The 24017-nt window shown below is 52.8% G+C and overlaps 1 protein-coding gene across 1 annotated transcript; it reads right to left on the bottom strand.

Annotated features, from left to right (window-relative positions):
- Positions 1 to 21861: 21861 nt before the first annotated feature.
- On the bottom strand, positions 21862 to 22519 carry GDNF (glial cell derived neurotrophic factor). The gene has a single exon (XM_032970973.2). It carries the CDS (start codon positions 22465 to 22467, stop codon positions 21880 to 21882), a length of 588 nt encoding a protein of 195 aa, XP_032826864.2. The 5' UTR covers positions 22468 to 22519; the 3' UTR covers positions 21862 to 21879.
- Positions 22520 to 24017: the final 1498 nt, after the last annotated feature.

Raw genomic sequence — 24017 nt, 5'->3', positions numbered from 1 at the left:
GGGGGCACGGGTGGGGGGGTCTTGGGTCGGGGGGTGGGCACGGGCTGTGGGGGCACGGGTGGGGGGGGGCACGGGTGGCGTGGATAATATGGATGGGGGGGGGCACGGGTAGGGGGGGACCCGGGTTGCGTGGGTAATACGGGTGGGGGGCACGGGAGGTGGTGCTGCATCTGCCACTCATCTCAGGTCAATCATCAACAGGGCCCCTGGGTCTGTCCCGTGACCTTTCTGGCCAGCAAGCCACAGCCTTGGCACACTCCACGTGATTGGTGGCCTCAAGGTGTGCACCTAGCCTGGCACACAGCGCCGTGTGGCGACGACACGAAGCTTTGTGGCGAATGGCCGGTTGTTGTTGTAGTTGTTGCAGTTGTGTGTGTGTCTATTTGCCCCAAAATGGTTGCTGTTTGGTGCGAATTTTACAAGCGTCTGGTCAGGCCTGGGCTAAACACGAGGGCGTGGTGACCACCTGTTTGTGTCTATTAGAGGGATCTTTATCTGTGTGTATGTGTATAGGCAGTCGCCCTCCAACAACAACGGAGGGCAGAGGAGCGACGCTCACAACAACGAGCGGAGCGCCGGGTGGCTAAAGCACAGCAGATTGGCACAGTAAGGGGCACAGGTGGTGCATCAGCCAGTCATCTCAGTCATCTCAGTCAGTCGACCCGTGGCACCTCGGTCTGCCCCGTGACCAGCGGGCGTTCGACACTTCACGTGGCCTCAAGGTGCACATGGCCTGGCACAAGCGTCGTGGTGATGTCACGCCACTTAGTGTCGAATGGCGATTGTTGTTGTATAGGCATGTAGGTATGCGTGGGAGACAAAGGCGGCCAGGCGCGGTGCTGGCCACCAACCCACTTTGTGTGCCGTGCCGGCCTTCGTAGGTGCTCGCTCGCAAGCACTTGCCCCAACATTTTGTGCAGGCTATACGGGGGATCTTTCTCTTTGTGTATAAGTAGTGTTGCGGTTAGCGCGACCCGAGTTCGATTCCCGCTCGCGGTCCAACACCGGTGACGATCATCTGAACCGGTCATGGGCCTCCCCTAGGTCGACTCAGCCTCAGATGAGTACACCAGGTGCGATGTGTAAACATCGCCACTGGAGAGACAAAGGCGGCCGGGCGTGGTTGCAGGCCACCCATCCAAGTGCTGTTGGATACTCGCCAACAGCACTTGCCTCCCAACGTCGGCCAAGGCTACACGGGGGACCTTTGCCTTTCTTTTCGTCTATCTCCTTGTCCGCGCGTTGCCAGATACAGCAGAGGTTGATAGCACACACGGGCAAGCACATTCCTCACTGCCCCCCCCTCTCTCATCCCCCCCCACTCCGCCCCCCCCTCTCATCACCCCCCCCCCCCCGCCTTGTAAGAAGAAGAATCCGCCGCGGGCCCCTCCGCTCAAGACCGCGACCTCACGATCCTCACTCTCGATTCACCCCCCCCCCTCTCTCTCCCCAGGGCGCACCCACCAGCCCCCCCACCAGCCCCCCCACCAGCCCCCCCACCAGCCCCCCCCCCCCACTCTTCGCTAGGGTGACCAGAAGATGTCCAGGTTGGGGTGAGAGGATGCTAAGTTGTAGAGGTAAGATTATAGTTAAATCATAAACAGGTAATAGGATAAGAGCTCGTGGATTGAAGGGTTCAGGCTATGGGGTTAGGATAGGGTAAAGAGATTGATGGCATTAGGGTTAGGGGGTCAGTGTTCATGCGAGCTCAATGATAGGTTAGAGCTCGAGATAACTGATTGATAGTTTATGGCTATGGATGGCTGATGGGTGAGGACGAGTGCTGGCTGATTTATAGGTTAGTGTTAGAGATAGGTGATTGATAGGTTGGGCTGATTGATAGGTTAGGGCTAGGGATAGCTGATTGACAGGTTAGGGCTAGAGATGCCTGATTGATAGGTTAGGGCTAGAGATAGCTGATCGATATGTTAGGGCTAGAGATGGCTGATTGATAGGTTAGGGCTAGAGATAGCTAGTTGATAGGTTAGGGCTAGAGATAGCTGATTGATAGGTTAGTGTTAGAGATAGGTGATTGATAGGTTGGGCTGAATGTTAGGTTCGGGCCGCGTGATAGGTTAGCGCTATGGATAGCTGATTGATAGATTAGGGCTAGGGATAGCTGATTGATAGGTTAGGGCTAGAGATAGCTGATTGATAGGTTAGGGCTAGAGATAGCTGATTGATAGGTTAGGGCTAGGGATAGCTGATTGATAGGTTAGGGCTAGGGATAGCTGATTGACAGGTTAGGGCTAGATATGGATGATTGATAGGTTAGGGCTAGAGATAGCTGATCGATATGTTAGGGCTAGAGATGGCTGATTGATAGGTTAGGGCTAGAGATAGCTAGTTGATAGGTTAGGGCTAGAGATAGCTGGTTGATAGGTTAGGGCTAGAGATAGCTAGTTGATAGGTTAGGACTATGGATCGCTGATTGATAGGTTAGGGATAGAGATAGCTGATTGATAGGTTAGGGCTAGAGATAGCTGATTGATAGGTTAGGGCTAGAGATAGCTGATTGATAGGTTAGGGCTATGGATAGCTGGTTGATAGGTTAGGGCTAGAGATAGCTGGTTGATAGGCTAGGGCTAGAGATAGCTGATTGATAGGTTAGGGCTAGAGATAGCTGATTGATAGGTTAGGGCTAGGGATAGCTGATTGATAGGTTCGGGCTAGAGATAGCTGATTGATAGTTTAGGGCTAGAGATAGCTGGTTGATAGGTTAGGGCTAGAGATAGCTGATTGATAGGTTAGGGCTAGATATAGCTGATTGATAGGTTAGGGCTAGAGATAGCTAGTTGATAGGTTAGGACTATGGGTCGCTGATTGATAGGTTAGGGCTATGGATAGCTGGTTGATAGGTTAGGGCTAGAGATAGCTGGTTGATAGGCTAGGGCTAGAGATAGCTGATTGATAGGTTAGGGCTAGAGATAGCTGATTGATAGGTTAGGGCTAGGGATAGCTGATTGATAGGTTCGGGCTAGAGATAGCTGATTGATAGTTTAGGGCTAGAGATAGCTGGTTGATAGGTTAGGGCTAGAGATAGCTGATTGATAGGTTAGGGCTAGATATAGCTGATTGATAGGTTAGGGCTAGAGATAGCTAGTTGATAGGTTAGGACTATGGGTCGCTGATTGATAGGTTAGGGCTAGAGATAGCTGATTGATAGGTTATGGCTATGGATAGATGGTTGATAGGTTAGAGCTAGAGATAGCTGATTGATAGTTTAGGGCTAGAGATGGCTGATTGATAGGTTAGGGCTAGAGATGGCTGAATGATAGGTTAGGGCTAGAGATAGCTGATTGATAGGTTAGGGCTATGGATCGCTGACTGATAGGTTAGGGCTAGAGATGGCTGATTGATAGGTTAGGGCTTGGGCTGTTTCGAGGGAATCGAGCCGGTATAAGAGGTGGGATGAGGCATGGAAATAAGAGACTATGGTGATTTTTAGTGTCTGTGTGTTTCTGATTAATGTATTAGGAACCGCGACAGAGTTACGTGATGAATGGGTGAAGGTTAGGGCCACAATTAGGGGCTTTAATTGGTGAGGCTTTCGGCCTTCAATTCCGTGATGAACGGGTTGGGATTGGGTTTACGAAACACTTCATTGAAGGTGTCAGTGTCGTCGGGGTAATAACAATTAAGCAATTGGTGGCTCTGGGTTAGTACTGAAGGCAAAGCGAAATGCCTGCACGATGGAGCCGCCAGTGATAAAGGATGGGGGGGGGGGGTAGCGTTTATTATTTAATCGAGGCGGAGAGAATAATGGATTAGCATCAAGTTCCGCTCACAATTGAGCCGATATATCCACCATTGTTGCCAACTAAAGAACGTAAGCAAGAATAAGCCATTAAAACAACATTCTCAGCGGGATAGTTGTTTTGTGTGAACTGTGAATGGTAATTGTTTTATTTGACCTTTCCCAGAACGCAGCTCTGGGTAGTCAAGTTCACACCGCCCATGCCAGCTTCCCGACAGATCTGTCTTGATACCTATAGTCCATTCTTCTGATCTGTCTTGATACCTCTAGTCCACCTCTAGTCCACCTCTATTCCACTCTTCTGAACACACCTCTCACTTACCCACCCCTAGTCCATCTCAACTCCATCTCATCCCTAGCCCATCCCATCTCTAGTCCATCTCTAGTCCATCTCTAGTCCATCCCATCTCTAGTCCACCTCTAGTCCATCTAGTCCACCTCTAGTCCACCTCTAGTCCACTCTTCTGAACACACCTCTCACTTACCCACCCCTAGTCCATCTCTAGTCCATCTCATCCGTAGTCCATCCCATATCTAGTCCATCTCTAGTCCATCTCTAGTCCATATCTAGTCCATCTCTAGTCCACACCATCTCTAGTTCATCTCTAGTCCACCTCTAGTCCATCTCTAGTCCATCTCATCCCTAGTCCATGCCATCTCTAGTTCATTTCTAGTCCACCTCTAGTCCATCTCTAGTCCACCTCTAGTCCATCTCATCTCTAGTCCATCTCTAGTCCATCTCTAGTCTATCCCATCTCTTAAAAGGCTACACGGAGAATCTTTGTGTTTTTTTTGTGTTTTAGTGATCACCCATCCAAGCGCCATCCAGGCGTAACCCAGCGCTTAGCCTGCAGGGAGCTCGAGTCGAGATGGGGCGCATTCCGGGACGCCTGAGTCATTGGACATCAAGGAGATCATAAATTGAAACGGGGGCCAACATTAATTGAGATCTACGAACCCGAGATCGCCGCCACCGCCACGGGCGGGTGTCAGGGTGCCCGGTTCGTGTGTGCGTGCCCTGTGTGTGTGTGTGTGGGGGGTAGTAAGGGTGCCCTGTGTGTGTGTGTGTGAGGGGTAGTAAGGGTGCCCTGTGTGTGTGGGGGGTAGTAAGGGTGAAGGGGGACCCTGTTTGTGTGTGTGGAGGGGAGGGGGCTACAGGGCATCGTCGTAAAGCCCCTTCACGATTGTCGGACACTCAGCCTGAGGCTGTGAAGGCTTCGTGAATGGAACTTCGTGAATGCTGCGTGTTTGTTATGGGCGATGTCTGTGTGCGTGGGTGTGTGTGGGAAGCGGTGTGTGTGTGTGTGGAGCGGTGTGTGTGGGAAGCGGTGTGTGTGGGGAGCGGTGTGTGTGGAGCGGTGTGTGTGGGGAGCGGTGTGTGTGGGTGTGTGTGGGGAGCGGTGTGCGTGGGTGTGTTTGTGAAGCGGTGTGTGTGGGGAGCGGTGTGTGTGGGGAGCGGTGTGTGTGGGGAGCGGTATGTGTGTGTGTGTGTGGGGAGCGGTGTTTGTGGGGAGCGGTGGTGTAGTGGTTAGCACGCTGCGCTATGAACCCGGCGACCCGAGGTTCGATTCCCGCTCACGGCCAACACCAGTGACGATTATCTGAACCGCTCCTGGACCACCCCTAGGTCGACTCAGCCTAAAATGAGTACCTGGTGCGGTGTGTAAACATCGCCACTGGGGAGACAAAGGCGGTCGGGCGTGGTGCTGGCCACCCACCCCCTCGTGTACCGTTCCGGCCTTCACAGGTGCTCGATAACAGCACTTGTCCCTACAGTCGGTTAAGGCTATACGGGGGATCTTTATCTTTGTCCTCGTGGGAGTGTGTGGGGAGCGGTGGTGCAGCGGTTAGCGCGCTGCGCTACGAACCTGGCGACGCGGGTTCGATTCGCGCTCACGGCCGCCACCAGTGACGATTATCTGAACAGGTCCTGGGCCTCCCGTAGGTCGACTCGGCCTCAAATGAATACCTGGCGCGGTGTATAAACACATCTCCACTAGGGAGACAAAGGCGGTTGGGCGTGGTGTTGGCCCCCCACCCCCTCATGTGCCGCGCCGGCCTTAATAGGTGTTCAGCACTTGCCCCGACAAGTATGTTTAGGCTACACGCGGGATCTTCATACGCCTTTGTAAGTGTGTATCTATTATTGGGAATCTTGATGTGCGTGCCAGTACGTGTGAGTATGCGCGTGTGTATGTGTGTTTATGAGTTTGTGTGTGTGTTTATGAGTTTGTGTGTGTGTTTATGAGTAGAATGTGTGTGTGTGTTTATGAGTGGATGGGTGTTCGTGAGTATGCGGGTATTTGTGAATGTATCTCTCACTCCCCTCCACACCTGTACACACCTGTACACAGCTAATTATACACCTGTAAAGAGCGCATCTCACCACTCACCTCACCAGTCACCTCACACCACCACTCACCTCACCTCATCTCACCACTCACCTCACCACTCACCTCACCAGGCAGGAATGTAGCGGAACGGTGGCGGCGAGAGCCGCGCTCACCCCCGAGGGCTGTCTCTGTAACCCCACGCCCCCTTGCTCACCACAAGCACGCGGAACTCACCACTCACCACACTCGCCACACACGTAAACACAACGCTCGCCACACACGTGCATACAAAGACAAAGATTCACCACCCCCTCCCCCACCGCGTGTAGCCTTAGCCGATTGTTTGGGGCAAGTGCTGTGTTGCGAGTTTGCGCCTACGGTACACGAGGTGGCCAGCGATCACGCCCGGCCGCCTTTGTCTCCCCAGTGGCGATGTTTACACACCGCACCTAGGTACTAGTTTGAGGCTGAGTCGACCTAGGGGAGGAGGCCCAGGACTGAGACTGGTTCAGATAATCGTCATCGGGGTTGGCCCTGAGCGGGAATCGAACTCGGGTCCGCCAGGTCCGTAGCGCGAACCGCTGCACCTCACTCGCAGTGGCGCCGATGAAGTCCGGAGGGCGGTGGGGGGCCAGCGACCACGCCGGGCCGCCTTTGTCTCACCGACTGACAAATGTTTACGACACACCGCACCAGGTTAATGATTTGAGGCTGAGTCGACCTAGGGGAAGGTCCTGAAAGGACACACACTCGCACACACATCTCATCGGCAGCCCACAGTGGGTTGGGGGGGGGGGGTGCACGTCGATATCTTAAAGAGGGGAAACCCTCCCGATGGGCAATGTAGGAAACTTCGCCAGGACTGATTGAAGTGCGCGAGTCGCGGACTCTGCTGATGAGACCGCCCCACGTCGAGACCCTGAGACCCTGAAACCCTGAGACCCTGAGACCCTGAGACCCTGAAACCCTGAGACCCTGAAACCCTGAGACTCTGAAACCCTGAGACCCTGAGACCCTGAAACCCTGAGACCCTGAAACCCTGAGACCCTGAAACCCTGAGACCCTGAAACCCTGAGACCCTGAGACCCTGAAACCCTGAGACCCTGAGACCCGAGACCCTGAGACCCTGAGTTTTGCTCGCGTTGGACAATAATGCCGATGGGGATGGCGTACGAACGATAATGTGGGGGTTTATTTCGTGTTGCTTTGTTATACCTTGTAGGAGGTGCGTGGCCTCAAGGTGCACATAGCCTGGCACAAGCGTCGTGGTGACGTCACCGCCACTTAGTAGCGAATGGCGGTTGTTGTTGTGTGTGTTGTGTAGCAGTTAGCGTGCTGCGCTATGAACCCGGCCACCCGGGTTTGATTCCCGCTCACGGTCAACTCCAGTGACGATTATCTGAAACGGTCCTGGGCCTCCCCTAGGTCGACTCAGCCTCAAATGAGTACCCGGTGCGGTGTCCAGTAAACATCGTCACTGGGAAGACAAAGGCGGTCGGGCGTGGTGCTGGCCACCCACCCCCTCGTTCCGGCCTTCATAGATGCTCGCTAACAGCACTTGCCCCTAAAGTCTATTAAGGCTATACGGGGGATCTTTGTCTTTGCGTGTGTCTAGGAGGCGAATTTGTGTTCTTATCTATTTGGACACGCACCGCTGTGTCGCATTGCGTACGACGCAAAGACAAAGCTCCCCCGCATAGCCTTTAACAGACTGTTGGAGCAAGTGCTGTTCGAGAACAGCACCTGTGAAGGCCGGCACGGCACACGAGGGAAGGGGGGGGGGTGGTGGCCAGCACCACGCCCGACCGCCTTTGTCTCACCTAGCGGCGATGTTGACTACACACCGCACGAGATGCTCATTTGAGGCCGAGTCGACCTACGCGCACGCGGAGACAAACACACAACACATGGGCACGTGTTTGTTTTATTTTAAAGTTTTAATTTGAAATCGTAGACCTCGTGGTAAAAAGTATCAGTACCGGTTGGGAAGCATCGGGGCAGTCTTTTATTCGTTAAATAAACAATCATTATATATATACCTTTACATATAAACGCGTCTATACATTGTATTTAATAAATATGTCAATAATTTACGGGCGATAAATAAACAGACGAGACTATGTACATATTTGGTTTGAAGAGCCAGGCGACGACGTGGAGGCAGGCCAGGCTGCTGGGAGGACGTGGAGATGTGGGGGGTAGGAGGGGGGGCTGGGAGGGCGAAGGGGGGGCTGGGGGGGGCTGGGGGGGGCGAAGGGAGGGTTGGGGGGGCTGGGGGCGGGGGGGCTCGCGGAGCCAGACGAAGGCATCCGGCCTGGGGCGAGGGGAGGGGGCGGTGACGCAAGTGGAGGGGGACAGACAGAGAGGATGAGTCTTGGGGGGGGGGGGCGACTGGCTGAGCGCTGGGTGATGGAGCGAGTGTGTGGATGAGTCCAAGTGGATATTCATACGGGGGGGGGGGGTGGGGGGGGACTTGATTAAACGTCTCAGCGTCGCTCAAGCGCCTCATCTCCCATCAAGCTGTTGAGCACAGGGGAACTCCCCCCTTCCCCCCCCCGCCACAGTCACCACCTCCTCCGTGGCAGCTGTCCCTACGACCCAGGTGGCGCACGGGGTCGATATGGATGGGCCAACACTCGACCGTTCCATAGCCCTGCGGCAGTCTTCCCTGCGGGACTCACTGCACCAGAGACGTGTAACGCTGCACCAGAGACGCGTAACGCTGCACCAGCGACGTGTAACGCTGCACGAGGGACGTGTAACGTTGCACCAGAGACGTGTAACCCTGCACCAGAGACGCGTAACGCTGCACCAGAGACGTGTAACGCTGCACCAGAGACGTGTAACCCTGCACCAGAGACGTGTAACGCTGCACGAGGGACGTGTAACGCTGCACCAGAGACGCGTAACGCTGCACCAGAGACGCGTAACGCTGCACCAGAGACGTGTAACGCTGCACAAGAGACGCGTAACGCTGCACCAGAGACGTGTAACGCTGCACCAGGGACGTGTAACGCTGCACCAGAGACGCGTAACGCTGCACCAGAGACGTGTAACGCTGCACCAGGGACGCGTAACGCTGCACCCGAGACGCGTAACGCTGCACCAGAGACGTGTAACGCTGCACAAGGGACGCGTAACGCTGCACCAGAGACGCGTAACGCTGCACCAGAGACGCGTAACGCTGCACCAGAGACGCGTAACGCTGCACCAGAGACGCGTAACGCTGCACCGGCCTGCACAATGAGTCGATGTCGATGAATGAATGAGTGGACGAAACGCAGCGACGAACAGTAATGAGATATTCAAGCGGACGGCAGTGGTTGTTACGAATGAGTGATTGAGTGGGAATGAGTGTGTATGTGAATGTGTGTGTGTGTGAATCAGTGTGTGTTTGAATGAGTGCATATGTGAATGTGGATGAGTGTGAATATGAATTAGTGTGTATGTGAATGCGTGTGAATATGAATGTGTATGTGAATGGTGTGTATATGAATGTGTGAATATGAATGTGTGTATGTGAATGTATGTGAATATGGATGAGTGTGAATGCGAATGCTTGCGAATATGAATGAATGTGTATATAAATGAGTGTGTATGCGAATGAGTGTTTATATGAATGAGTGTGAATATGAATGAGTGTGTATGTGGATGAGTGTGAATATGAATGAGTGTGCATGTGAATGAGTGTGAATATGAATGAGTGTGGATGTGCATGAGTAGCCGTGCGCAGTTGGGCGAGCGTGAACACAGGCGAACGACTCGAACGATTCACGCGCGATTGCGAGTGAACGCGAGCGAGCCGCGCTGGAAGTAAATTCGCGTGAACGAGCGAAACGATTTCTGCTGCTGCTGTTGTCGGGAGGTTGTTGTTGTTGTTTGTTTGTCTTACGAAGTCGCAGACACTAGCTGAATGCCAGGGGGCCCAGAAGACTCGTGAACGCGAGCTGATAGCGCGGCGGATAAGACAACGTCGGATGAGAAGACGCAAACGACGTCTCGAGACTTTACGAGCTCTGGAGGAATGTAGAGCGGGGGGGGGGGGGAAGAGTTGAGGGAAGAGGTTTCCTCCGGAGGCAACGGAGACACAGAGCGACACAGAGAGACGGAGAGACACGCAGAGACATAGAGAGACGTAGAGACACACACACAGAGACGCAGAGAGACAGAGAGAGACACATAGACATAGAGACACAGAGAGAGACACAGACACATAGACACAGAGACACATAGACAGAGACAGAGACAGACAGAGACACATAGACAGAGAGACAGAGACACATAGACAGAGACAGAGAGAGACAGAGACACATAGACATAGAGACACAGAGAGACACAGAGAGACAGAGACACATAGACATAGACACAGAGAGACACAGACACATAGACATAGAGACAGAGAGAGACACAGACACATAGACATAGAGACAGAGAGAGACAGAGACACATAGACATAGAGACAGAGAGAGACAGAGACACAGACATAGAGACACAGAGAGACAGAGACACATAGACATAGAGACAGAGAGAGACAGGGACACATAGACATAGAGACAGAGACACAGAGAGACATAGACACATAGAGACACAGACATAGACATAGAGACAGAGACACAGAGAGACATAGACACATAGAGACACAGACATAGACATAGAGACAGAGACACAGAGAGACAGAGACACATAGAGACAGAGACATAGACATAGAGACAGAGACACAGAGAGACAGAGACACATAGAGACAGAGACACAGACATAGAGACAGAGACACAGAGAGACAGAGACACATAGAGACAGAGACACAGACATAGACATAGAGACAGAGACACATAGAGACAGAGACACATAGAGACACAGACACATAGAGACAGAGAGACAGAGGCACAGAGAGACAGAGACACAGAGAGACAGAGACATAGACATAGAGACAGAGACACAGAGAGACAGAGACACATAGAGACAGAGACACAGACATAGAGACAGAGACACAGAGAGACAGAGACACATAGAGACAGAGACACAGACATAGACATAGAGACAGAGACACATAGAGACAGAGACACATAGAGACACAGACACATAGAGACAGAGAGACAGAGACACAGAGAGACAGAGACACAGAGAGACAGAGACATAGACATAGAGACAGAGACACAGACACAGAGACACAGACAGAGAGACACAGAGACACAGACAGAGAGACATAGACACATAGAGACAGAGAGACATAGACAGACAGAGACAGAGGGACAGAGACTAACTACCTCGTGTCCGGCACGAGAGGATGCGCGACTGCTCTCGAGCAAAGCTCCGAGGGATCGCGGGGCCCGCAGAGAGACGGCAGTGGCAGTGGTGGTGCTGGTAGTAGTAGTAGCTACTACTACTAGACAAGTAGTAGTAGCTACTACTTGTCTAGTAGCTGCTACTAGACAAGTAGTAGTAGCTACTACTTGTGTAGTAGCTGCTACTACACAAGTAGTAGCTACAGGCCCCGCACTTTCAAGGGCCCCGCGCTAAATGCTTTCAAGCTATCAATTCCGGTTCAGTGATTCTGCACCTGCTCTATTACTACAGTACTATACCGCCTTAAAACTTTTATGAACGACTGGGTTGTTTAAGGTTAGCGATTTGTCGTATTATCTGTCTGTATAGGAAATGAAAAAAAACAATTACTTTACTATTCAAGTAAAACATAGTGTTTTAATATTTACGGTTTTTTTAAATTTAGGGCCCCTTTATAACATATGCTACAGGCCCCGCACTAGCTTAATCCGGCACTGGGTAGCTTAGCCCCCTGTAAACAGTTGAACAACCCACCACCACCACCACAGTCCCGTTGCGGTGAATATAGCGTCCCGTGGTGGCTTCACGTTTCACGCGAGTCGCTTTGAACGCAACGCAACGCGGTCATTCGCGAACTATCGACGCTGCCGGCGATTTAACGCGCGGCGGGTTTCCAATGGTTGCCTGCCACCGTACCGGGCGAGCGCGACCATCTGTCTCGCCCCGCCAGGGTCGCGACTCAGCCTCGACGGGACGGCGCTTGTAGTCGCATCGCAACGCGTGCCGAAATTGGCCGCGTAGCGTGCCAAGCGGATGCGTTGGCTTCGCTGCGGAATTTCATGCACGTGGGCTCTAGGTAATTGGGCAAATCGTGGTTGAGTGGTGGTGATGGAGGGATGGCGGTAAGTGTAGCGGGGTTAGCGCGCTGCGCTACGAACCCGCTCACGGCCATCCATCGGTGATGATATTTCTCTGAATATCTGAACGGGTCCTGGGCCTCCCCTAGGTCTGCTCGGCCTCAGATGGGTGCCCGTAAACATCGCTGCGGGTGGCAGCGATGTGCCGTGTCGGCCCTTCATAGGTGTTCGCTATCAGCACTTGCCCCAAAAGTCTGGGGAGGGTGGGGGGGGTTTATCTTTGTATTGTGTTAAAACCTTAAATTGTTAATCTGGGCAAATTTCCCGCGTGGTCTTGTTGCGTTGTAAGAGACCAAGATCCTCACTGGTAATGATTAAAAGACACAGCCACAATGGTGCAAATTGTGGACCATGCAAGCCCATAAATAGACATAGAGATACATAGAGACTCGCAGAGATACGTATAAATACACGGAGATGGTGCGATTGAGGCCATGTCACCCACACTGTGGACCACACAGTAAACCCATAGAGAGAGAGAGATACATAGAGACCCAGAGAGATACATTGCAGACACAATGTGGCCATGCCATCCACACTACGGCCCACACACTAAATACATAGAGACTCACAGAGATACATAGAGATACATTAAAGACACAAACCACAATGTGGCCATGCCACCCACACTACGGACCGCACAGTAAACTCACTGCGGTCTGCGCTCCTTCAACGGAGATAGAGGAACAGCAGCCCCACACGAACTCTCTCTCTGCCGAAGCCCTCTCGTCGTGGTCAGCAGCAGCAGCACCTCGACATTGGCATCGAGATCCCGGACAGATCGCTGTCACTGCTGCTGCTGCCATCGTAGCAAGGACAGAGGAAGATGCTCATCGGCCCACTCGTGAAGGACGGTGTCAGCCCAGAGAGATCGACAGAGAGGGGATCAGTACAGCGGAGAGCTGAGAGACACGTTAACATCATCATCATCATCGCAATCATCACCATCACAAATATCATCATCACAATCATCATCATCATGCGAACGCGTGACGATACGTTGATGAGAGAATGAGTTCAAGTTAAGCTGTTTTTTTTTTTAACAAAAAGCATTCTAAATGAATGAGTGAATTTAGAAACGAATGAGTGAATGAATGATCAATTAACGGGGGGGGGGGGGGGGAGTGGCAGGTCGTGGGTCCTGCTGCACGGCGCGAGCAATCAAAATGAGAATTCTACAAAATTGGCTGATTCTGCAAAAAATTAAACCCAGACTCGACTCGTTCCGCGGAGCAGCCCAATCAATGCGCGGTCCGGGGGGGGGGGGGGGATGATAATGGACTAAACCATTTACTTGCATGGGGGTGTCCGAGTGTCATGGTCCTATCCCCAACTCTGCTAAGCCCGTCTAGTGGAGTGTACAGACAAACCCTGATAATTGCGGAGCCACAATCACCGTCTCCTTCATCGTTACCACCCCCCACGAGTCTTGGCGCAGCGTGCAACGTGTCACCCGTGGGGACATTGATCGTGTGAACTACATGCGTACATACACACAGATAAAGACAAAGATTCCCCCGTGTAGCTTGTAACAGATTGTTGGGGCAAGTGCTGTTAGCGAGCAGCGCCTATCAAGGCCAGCACGGCACACGAGGGGGTGTGGGTGGCCAGCACCACGCCCGGCCGCCTTTGTCTCCCCAGTGGTGATGTTTACACACCGCACCTCGGTACTCATTTGAGGCTGAGGCGACCTAGGCGAGGCCCAGGACCTGGTTCAGATAATCGTCACTACTAGTGTTGGTGGCCGTGAGCGGGAATCGAACTTGGGTCACCGGGTTCGTAGCGCAGCGTGCTAACCGCTACACCACCGCTCCCCAAACACATACAGATAGACACACTACATACACCCTACATGCCTGCGATCACACCACATGCATGCATACAAAAGCAATTATCCCCCGTATAGCCTTTAACAGATTACAGAGGCAAGTGCTCTTAGCGAGTGGTCTGATCAGCAACCACGCCCGGCCAGCTTCGTCACCACCAATGCTGCTGTGCACAGACGGCAACAGGTACCCATTTAAGTCTGAGTCGACCTAGGGGAGGGCCCAGGACCTGTTCAAAGATGTGTCACTAATGTTGGCCGGAAGCGGGAATACGAATTCAGGCGACAGGGTTCGTAGCGCAGTGCGCTAACCATTGCGCCACCGCTCCCCACGTAATACTATGCGTGTGTGTTGAACTTCTTTCACACCGTACGTAGCCAACCGTGCATACATTTGCTCTACACAAGACATGCCACACGTACACTGCATAGCAAAATAAGACTGCAAACTAGATACAGACGAACTACATACACAATAAATACAAAGAGCCCCCGTATAGCCTTACAGACTTTGGGGGCAAGTGCTGTGAGAGAGCACCTATGAAGGCCGGCACGGTACACGAGGGGGTGGGTGGCCAGAACCACGCACGGCTGCATTACACACACACAGACTAGCACATACACCCACACATAACCATACACCCATACATAACCATACACCCATACAAAGACAAAGATCCCCCGTATAGTCTGTAACAGACTGATGGGGCAAAGTGCTGTTAGCGAGCACCTACGAAGGCCGGCACGGCACGGCACACGAAGGGGTGGGTGGTCAGCACCGCGCCCGACCGCCTTTGTATCCCCAGTGGCGATGTTTTATACACACTGCACCAGGTACTAATTTGAGGCCGAGTCGACCTAGGGGAGTCCCAGGACTGGTTCAAATAATTCGCCGTGAGCGGGAATCGAATTCGGGTGGCCAGGTTCGTAGCGCAGCGCGCTAACCGCTACACTACCGCTCCCCACACACACTCACTCGGACACACACTGCACACACCACACACACACACCACACACACACTACACACTCACTTACATCGCCACTATCGAGTGTCGCCCCGGGGGAGGGGGGGGGCTGTGTGTTTCCCCGAGTCGGCAACTGCCACCCCCCCCCCCTCTTTCCTCTCCATCTCTCCCTCGCTCTCTCTCCATTCCTTGCCTCTCCTCTCCTCCCTCTATCCACTCCCCCTCCATTCCATACCCTCTCCTCTCTCCACCCCTTACACTCACTCACTCTCTCTCCATTGCCCGACTCTCCCCTGTTCTCCCCCTCTCCCCACTCCCTCGACTCCTTTACTTTTGCTCGCTCCCCTTCTCTCCATCCCTTGTCCTCCTCTTGCGTACGCTCCCTCCTCTCCCCCGCAGTCTCTCCACTCCTTTTCACCCCCTCCCCACCACCACCATCACCACCTACGCCCTCGAGACTCACACCAGAGGCGAAGACTCTTTTAATTTGTTTTTCAAATCAAATTCTGCGAACCGACACGGAGATTTTCAACTCTCCGTGTCAACCGCGCGTCGACACAATAGCCGCGGGCCTTACCCCGCCGTCAGCGACCAATCAAACGAAACGCTTCAACCGTTGCATCCAGGGGCTTAGAGCCCACTGGGGGGTTATCTATCGGCTCTTGTTCAGAGGGCGACGATCATGATGGCTCATCATGGCAGTGGCTGATATCACCACCACCAATCACAAGCAGCAGCAGCAATCATCATCACCACCACCGCCACCGCACGTGAAGAGGGGGTGAACAGCAAGCGGCCAAAGGAATCTTAGCGAGACTTTACATCCCCTGCGCCAAACGCGAAATGCTCCCATGCTCCCATGCTCCCATGCTCCCTCCCTCCCTCCCCATCCTGCAACGCTTCCGCGGCTGACGAACATCCCCGTACTCGGCAGCCGGACACGTGAACGAGGGGGACACCCAGGCACGAACGCTGCCTGCTGCTGCTGCGAGCGAGCGAGCGAAGGAAGGAGGGATGACATTGTATTGATAACACTGTGACACAATGTTTGTTCCTGGGTAGTAAGTGTTATTTCGTCATTGCTTGTGCCTAAAAAGTATAGAAAAATGGCTATTATTCCCTACAAACTTTTGCTTTTGTGACCAAGATAGTGATGTTTTGAAATTCAATGAGAAAACGGGCGAATTTGTGTCTTTTCGTTCACATAAAGTCAGAAAAACAACAACATATGAATCAAAATTAAACACGTATTTATACTAAAGTAATACAAAAATTACTACAAACGGTTTAGAAGTAGTTTTTCGAGAATTATGATTTGCTGTAAATCGCTTTCACGAATCAGCCCCCAAATGTAGTCTCCCATCATGTTCTCGTTATACTGTCCTTGGTAGCGGCGTTCAAAGTCCAGTATATCCTGATGGCAGCGCTCGCCTTGCTCCTCCGAGTACGCTCCCATGTTCTCCTTGAATTTATCAAGATGAGCATCAAGGATATGGACTTTGAGTGACACCCTACAGCCCATTGTGCTGTAGTTCTTCACCAGAGTATCAACCAGCTCCACATAGTTTTCGACCTTGTGATTGCCCAGGAAGCCACGAACCACTGCGACAAAGCTGTTCCAAGCTGCTTTCTCCTTACTAGTGAGCTTCTTTGGGAATTCATTTAACTCTAGGATCTTCTTCATCTGTGGTCTGACGAAAACACTGGCTTTGACCTTTGCCTTAGACAGCTTAGGGAAGAAGTCTTGAAGTTACTTGAAGGCTGCCGACTCCTTATCTACAGCTCTGACAAATTGTTTCATAAGGCCCAATTTGCAGTGCAGTGGTGGCATCAGCACCTTCCGGGGGTCCACCAGTGGCTCCAACTTGACGTTCTTCCTCCTGCCTGTGGTCGTGCGCCTTGGTGTCTAAATGTTTTGGAGTATTTTTGTGTATTACTTTAGTATAAATACACATTAACTTTTATTCATGTTGGTTTTTTTCTCACTTTATGTGAACGAAAAAACACAAATTCGCCCGTTTTCTCATTGAAAATAGGTACATTTCAAAATATCAATGCCCTGGTCACAAAAGCAAAGTTTGTGGGGAATAATAGCCATTTTCTGTACTTTTGAGGCATAAGCAATTAGGAATTAACACTTCGTACCCAGGAACAAGAAAAAATGGGTTACACAGTATATAATAAGACAATTAATGATTGTAGTCAATTAGTAAGGTGTTGTTACTTAAACAAAAAGTGACACATTCGTTACTAGGACCCGGAGAAAAATCCACGGGGCCACGGGGAGAGAGACACGCAAACTCCAAATATACAGCAGCAGCAGCAGGCGTCACGGTCGGGATCGAACCCACGACCACCGGTATACCAGGCGAGGTAGTTAACATCTCCTAGCCAACGTTTTTCAAACAACCACGTTTGAGAAATGGAGCCAACGTCTCTAGCCGAGTCGAATAGGGGCCGAGCCGAGCCGAGACGAGTCGAGCAGAGCCGAAACCGAGCCGAACTGAGCCGAAACCGAGCCGAACTGAGCCGAAACCGAGCCGAACTGAGCCGAACTCGAGCAGAGCCGAAACCGAGCCGAACTGAGCCAAGTCGAGCCGAACCAAGCCAAGCCGTGTGGTGTTCGTCTCAGCGCACTCTGGGCCTGGCTCGACAATTGCCCATCTGTCTGTCTCCTCCTCTCCTCCTCCTCCCTGCCGCTCCCTCTCATCTCCCTGGTCCGCATCTCCACCCCCCGCCTCTCCTCCCTCCCTCACTCCGTCTCGCTCTCTCCTGCACGCTCTATTCTATTCCCTTCCTCTCTCGCTATCCCCCCTCTCTCCCGTTTCCCTCTCTGATCCGTAGCGGAAGTCTTTGGGATTGAGTTACTGTCACGACCGCAGCCGCCTCGCAACAGGGGCGCGAACCTTGACCCAGCGACTTTCACTGACTCGCACACTCACTCACATACTCACTCACCACACTCTCTCACTCACTCACATACTCACTCACTCATTCACTCACCACACACTCTCGCCAATTCACACGCTATCACTCCCAACTCACTCTTAATATCACGCTCTTACTCACTGTCACTCACTCACAAAGACAAACATGCCCCGTGTAGCCTTAACAGACTGTTGGGGCAAGTGCTGTCAGCGAGCAACTATGAAAGGCCGGCACGGCACCCCACACACACGCACACACTGCTACACAATCTCACACGCGCGCTCTCTCGCTCTCTCGCTCTCACTCAACTCTACATGGGGAGCCGAGCGCCCTAGCTTGTAAACTAAACACAACTGAGAACCACGTGCTCATACTCACCGCTAATTATGCAAATTAGACGGGGTAAGGGGGGGGAGGTAGCCACGTCTGGGAGTCGAACCGAGCCGTTAGATCCTAGTGGCCCCTTATCGCACTTCGCACTTTCTCACACAGAGACCCATAGACTACTCACACAGAGACCCATAGACTACTCACACAGAGACCCATAGACTACTCACACAGAGACCCGTAGACTACTCACACAGAGACCCATAGACTACTCACACAGAGACCCATAGACTACTCACACAGAGACACTTACTCACACAGAGACCCATAGACTACTCACACAGAGACCCATAGACTACTCACACAGATACCCATAGACTACTCACACAGAGACCCATAGACTACTCACACAGAGACCCATAGACTACTCACACAGAGACCCATAGACTACTCACACAGATACCCATAGACTACTCACACAGAGACCCATAGACTACTCACACAGAGACCCGTAGACTACTCACACAGAGACCCGTAGACTACTCACACAGAGACCCATAGACTACTCACACAGAGACCCATAGACTACTCACACAGAGACCCATAGACTACTCACACAGATACCCATAGACTACTCACACAGAGACCCATAGACTACTCACACAGAGACCCATAGACTACTCACACAGAGACCCATAGACTACTCACACAGAGACCCGTAGACTACTCACACAGAGACCCATAGACTACTCACACAGAGACCCATAGACTACTCACACAGAGACACTTACTCACATAAAGACCCATAGACTACTCACACAGAGACACTCACATAGAGACCCATAGACTGCTCCCACAGAGACCCATAGACTACTCACACAGAGACCCATAGACTACTCACACAGAGACCCATAGACTACTCACACAGAGACCCGTAGACTACTCACACAGAGACCCATAGACTACTCACACAGAGACCCGTAGACTACTCACACAGAGACCCATAGACTACTCACACAGAGACCCATAGACTACTCACACAGAGACCCATAGACTACTCACACAGAGACCCATAGACTACTCACACAGATACCCATAGACTACTCACACAGAGACCCATAGACTACTCACACAGAGACCCATAGACTACTCACACAGATACCCATAGACTACTCACACAGAGACCCATAGACTACTCACACAGAGACCCATAGACTACTCACACAGAGACACTTACTCACACAGAGACCCATAGACTACTCACACAGAGACCCATAGACTACTCACACAGATACCCATAGACTACTCACACAGAGACCCATAGACTACTCACACAGAGACCCGTAGACTACTCACACAGAGACCCGTAGACTACTCACACAGAGACCCATAGACTACTCACACAGAGACACTCACATAGAGACCCATAGACTGCTCACACAGAGACCCATAGACTACTCACACAGAGACCCATAGACTACTCACATGGAGACCAATAGTCTCGCAAAGAGACGCATCAACTTACATAGAGACCCATAGATGAGGAGACCCCCCCCCCCCAGAAGTGTCCACGTGGCTCCTCTCCCAGGAGGGTCCCTCGTGACGAGTGACCTCAAAGCGATCTTGAGCGAGACTGGAGACTCAAGCTTGAAGGAGGTACAGGATGAAGAGGATGATGAGGATGATGAGAATTATGAGAATGATGGAGGATGACGAGGAGGTAGTGGAGTTGGGAGATTTGGGTGGCTGCCAAACGCTCGTTCATGTAACTGGCCAGACATCCCAAAGCAAGTTCACTTCCGATAGTCAGTCTCAATAAGACGCAACGTGGATTCTCTGGGTAATCGGATAAATAAGAGGGAATTGTTAAATACGACGCGGCTTTACAGGGTGACGAAGACCACCACCATGACGGTGATGAATATGTAGATGTAAATGATGAAGATGATGAAGATGATCATGATGGAGATGATGAAGATGATCACGATGGGGATGAGGAAGATGATCACGATGGAGATGATGAAGATGATCATGATGTAGATAATGATGATGATCATGATGGAGATGATGAAGATGATCATGATGTAGATGATGATGATGATGATCATGATGTAGATGATGATTATGATGTAGATGATGATGATGATCATGATGTAGATGATGAAGATGATCATGATGTAGATGATGATGATCATGATGTAGATGATGGTGATGATGATGCGGCAGGAGATGCCGACCAAGATGTCGGGAGGAGAAGCTCCACGGTGGAGGTGGAACGTTTGGACATTTCACCTCGGACCGGAGATCTCAGAACGCCTATGGAGGAACTCATATCGGGTAGCAGCAACAGCAGCTACTAATGCTGCTGCTACTGCTGCTGCTACTACTGCTGCAACAACTTCAGTCCTCGTTCGTCCGTTCAGCCGTCACACTCCACAGAACGACAACAACAAACAGCCGCCATTCGTCACCAAGTGGCGGTGACGTCACCGAGGCGTCTGTGCCAGCCTAGGAGCAACAGGAGGTCACGGGACAGAAACCCAGGAGGTGCCACGGGTTGACTGCTGCGCCAGGCTAGGTGCAGCAGGAGGTCACGGGACAGAAACCCAGGAGGTGCCACGGGTTGACTGCTGCGCAAGGCTAGGTGCAGCAGGAGGTCACGGGACAGAAACCCAGGTGGTGCCACGGGTTGACTGCTGCGCCAGGCTAGGTGCAGCAGGAGGTCACGGGACAGAAACCCAGGAGGTGCCACGGGTTGACTGCTGCGCCAGGCTAGGTGCAGCAGGAGGTCACGGGACAGAAACCCAGGAGGTGCCACGGGTTGACTGCTGCGCCAGGCGATGTGCAGGAGGAGGTCACGTGACAGACCCAGGTGGTGCCACGGGTTGACTGCAGTGCCAGGCGATGTGCAGGAGGAGGTCACGGGACAGAAACCCAGGTGGTGTCACGGGTTGACTGAGATGGCTGGCAGATGCAGAACCTGAGTCCCCCAATGTGCCAACTCGCTGTGTTATAGCTGCCCGGCTCTTCACAGATTATTCCCTCTTCCTCCACCACTTGCACCTCCTCCTCCAGCTCCTCCTCCACCTCCTCACCCACCGCTACTACCGCTGCAACAGCTGCAGTCCTCGCCCGGGCCGTTCACCCGCCGCACTCAAACCACACCACCATCACACACACACAAAGATCCCCTGTATAGCCTTAACAGACTGTAGGGGCAAGTGCTGTTAGCGAGCACCTATAAAGGCCGGCACGGCACACAGAGGGGGTGGGTGGGCAGCCTTTGCCTCGCCAGCGGCGATGATTACACATCGCACCTAGGTACTCATTTGAGGCCGAGTCGACCTAGGGGAGGCCCAGGACCGGTTCAGATAATCGTCAAACGGGCATCGGCCGCGAGCGGGAATCGAAACCACGTGGTCGCCAGGATCTGCAGCGCAGCGCCAACCACTGCACCACCGCTCCCCACACACCACCACCGCCTCGTCCACCTCGTGCACACCGCTCCCCCGCCACCCCCCCCCCCCCCCCCCAGCACGCGTGTCACCCCACGCAGGCGCACGCCGACGCCAGGAAGTTCCTGACGACGCGCGGCTGGTTCCCCTTGTCGAAGAACGCGAGGTCGTGGAATTCCACCGGGCGGCAGCAGCGGCGAGCGTCGACGCCGCCCATCGACTGGCGCCGCGTGCGTGCCAGGTGAGACACCACGAGGTCGTAGTTGGTGGGGCGTGCGTGGCACGCGCCGCTGCAGTAGTAGAAGGGCACCACCTCGTCCGAGTCGTAGCCCAGGCCCAGCTCGGGCACCGTGAGGAAGAGCTGCTGCAGCACGCACTCGGCCGCCGCCGTGTTGAGGTCCGCCCCGCCGTGGGCTCGCTCGGGGCTCGGCGTTGTCACTCGCTGCTGCTGCTGCTGCTGCCGCTGCCGCCGCCGGCCCTGACCTTGGCCGCGGCCCCGGCGACCTCCTCCGCCCGGTCGCTTCCTCCGCTGGCCCCGCTCGGGGAGTTGTCGTCTCGCGCGCAGGCGCTTGCGTTGCCCGACGCCGCCGCCGCCGCTGATGGTGATGATGCTGCCGCTGTTGCCGCTGCTACTGCCGCTGCTACTGCCGCCGCCGCTGATGATGACACCCTCCATTGTATGGGTGCTCTCCTGCCCCGACAGATGCCACGTGGCCCAGCGGGGCCGAACGCCTGTTAGGAGGGGCAAGGGAGGGGGGGGGTGGCGAGGAGGAGGAGGAGGGGTGGAGGAGGACACGCGGGGGGACGCGCACGCGCGCTCTGTTACGCTGTGGTTCTTGTTTGATGTGTTGTTGTTGTTGGTTTTTCTTGGTGCTTTCGGTAAAGTCACGTAGAAGGGAAATAGTAAAATAATAAAAAATAAAACGTAATCAAATAAAATTATCACGACGTTTCGGCCACAGCACAAGTAGCCTTCCTCAGGTGAAGAAACAGAACTGTCGGAAAGACATTGGAGCGCTGTCTTTAAATCGAAAAATCGAAAAGTGTTGTTGTTTAAATCGGAAAGTGTTGTTGATTTGTTGTTTTGTAACGCGGTTACTGAGCGCTGTGGCCCAACGCTCCAAATCGAAGGGTGCTCGGATCAAAGAGTGGCGGTGATGGGATTGGGGGGGGCGGGGGTCAGGGTTAAGGTCACGGTGGACGCGTTGCTTGAACCAAAATGCATTTTGTTTTACTATTAAGCGAATGTTTTACGATTAAACTAATGTTTACTTCACCAGGTAAGGCCCATTGAGTTCCGTAGCTGTTTTTCAGAAGCGACCTGGCTATCACAACTGACAGCCCTACGAAGCTGGCTGATGTTATGGAAATTTAGATCAGCCAAATGCTGTAAAGGCGCCCATGTTGATTCTAAATGTGGAGAGAGAGACACACACAAACTCCAAATATACAGCAGCAGGCGTCAGGGTCGGGATCGAACCCACGACCTCCTGTAAACCAGGCGAGGTAGTTAACATCTCCTAGCCACCGTGATGATGACGATGATGAGAGAGAGACACGCAAACTCCAAATATACAGCAGCAGGCGTCAGGGTCGGGATCGAACCCACGACCTCCTGTAAACCAGGCGAGGTAGTTAACATCTCCTAGCCACCGTGATGATGACGATGATGAGAGAGAGACACGCAAACTCCAAATATACAGCAGCAGGCGTCAGGGTCGGGATCGAACCCACGACCTCCTGTAAACCAGGCGAGGTAGTTAACATCTCCTAGCCACCGTGATGATGATGATGATGAGAGAGAGACACGCAAACTCCAAATATACAGCAGCAGGCGTCAGGGTCGGGATCGAACCCACGACCTGCTGCAGACCTTGCGAGGTAGTTAACATCTCCTAGCCACTGTGATGATGATGATGAGAGAGAGACACGCAAACTCCAAATATACAGCAGGCGTCAGGGTCGGGATCGAACCCCCGATCTGCTGTAGACCAGGCGAAGTAGTTAACATCTCCTAGCCACCGTGATGATGATGATGAGAGAGACACGCAAACTCCAAATATACAGCAGCAGGCGTCAGGGTCGGGATCGAACCCACGACCTCCTGTATACCAGGTGAGGTAGTCAACATCTCCTAGCCACTGTGATGATAATGATGAGAGACACGCAAACTCCAAATATACAGGAAGTGTCCGGGTCGGTGTCCGGGTCGGTATCGAACCCACG

The sequence above is a fragment of the Petromyzon marinus genome, chromosome 44 (genome assembly GCF_048934315.1).
Source record: "Petromyzon marinus isolate PM22_M1 ecotype Great Lakes invasive population chromosome 44, UKy_Petmar_22M1.pri1.0, whole genome shotgun sequence".
NCBI lineage: Eukaryota > Metazoa > Chordata > Hyperoartia > Petromyzontiformes > Petromyzontidae > Petromyzon > Petromyzon marinus.
The sequence above is the reverse complement of the archived record's forward strand: the minus strand, read 5'-3'. Positions and strand labels throughout refer to the sequence as shown.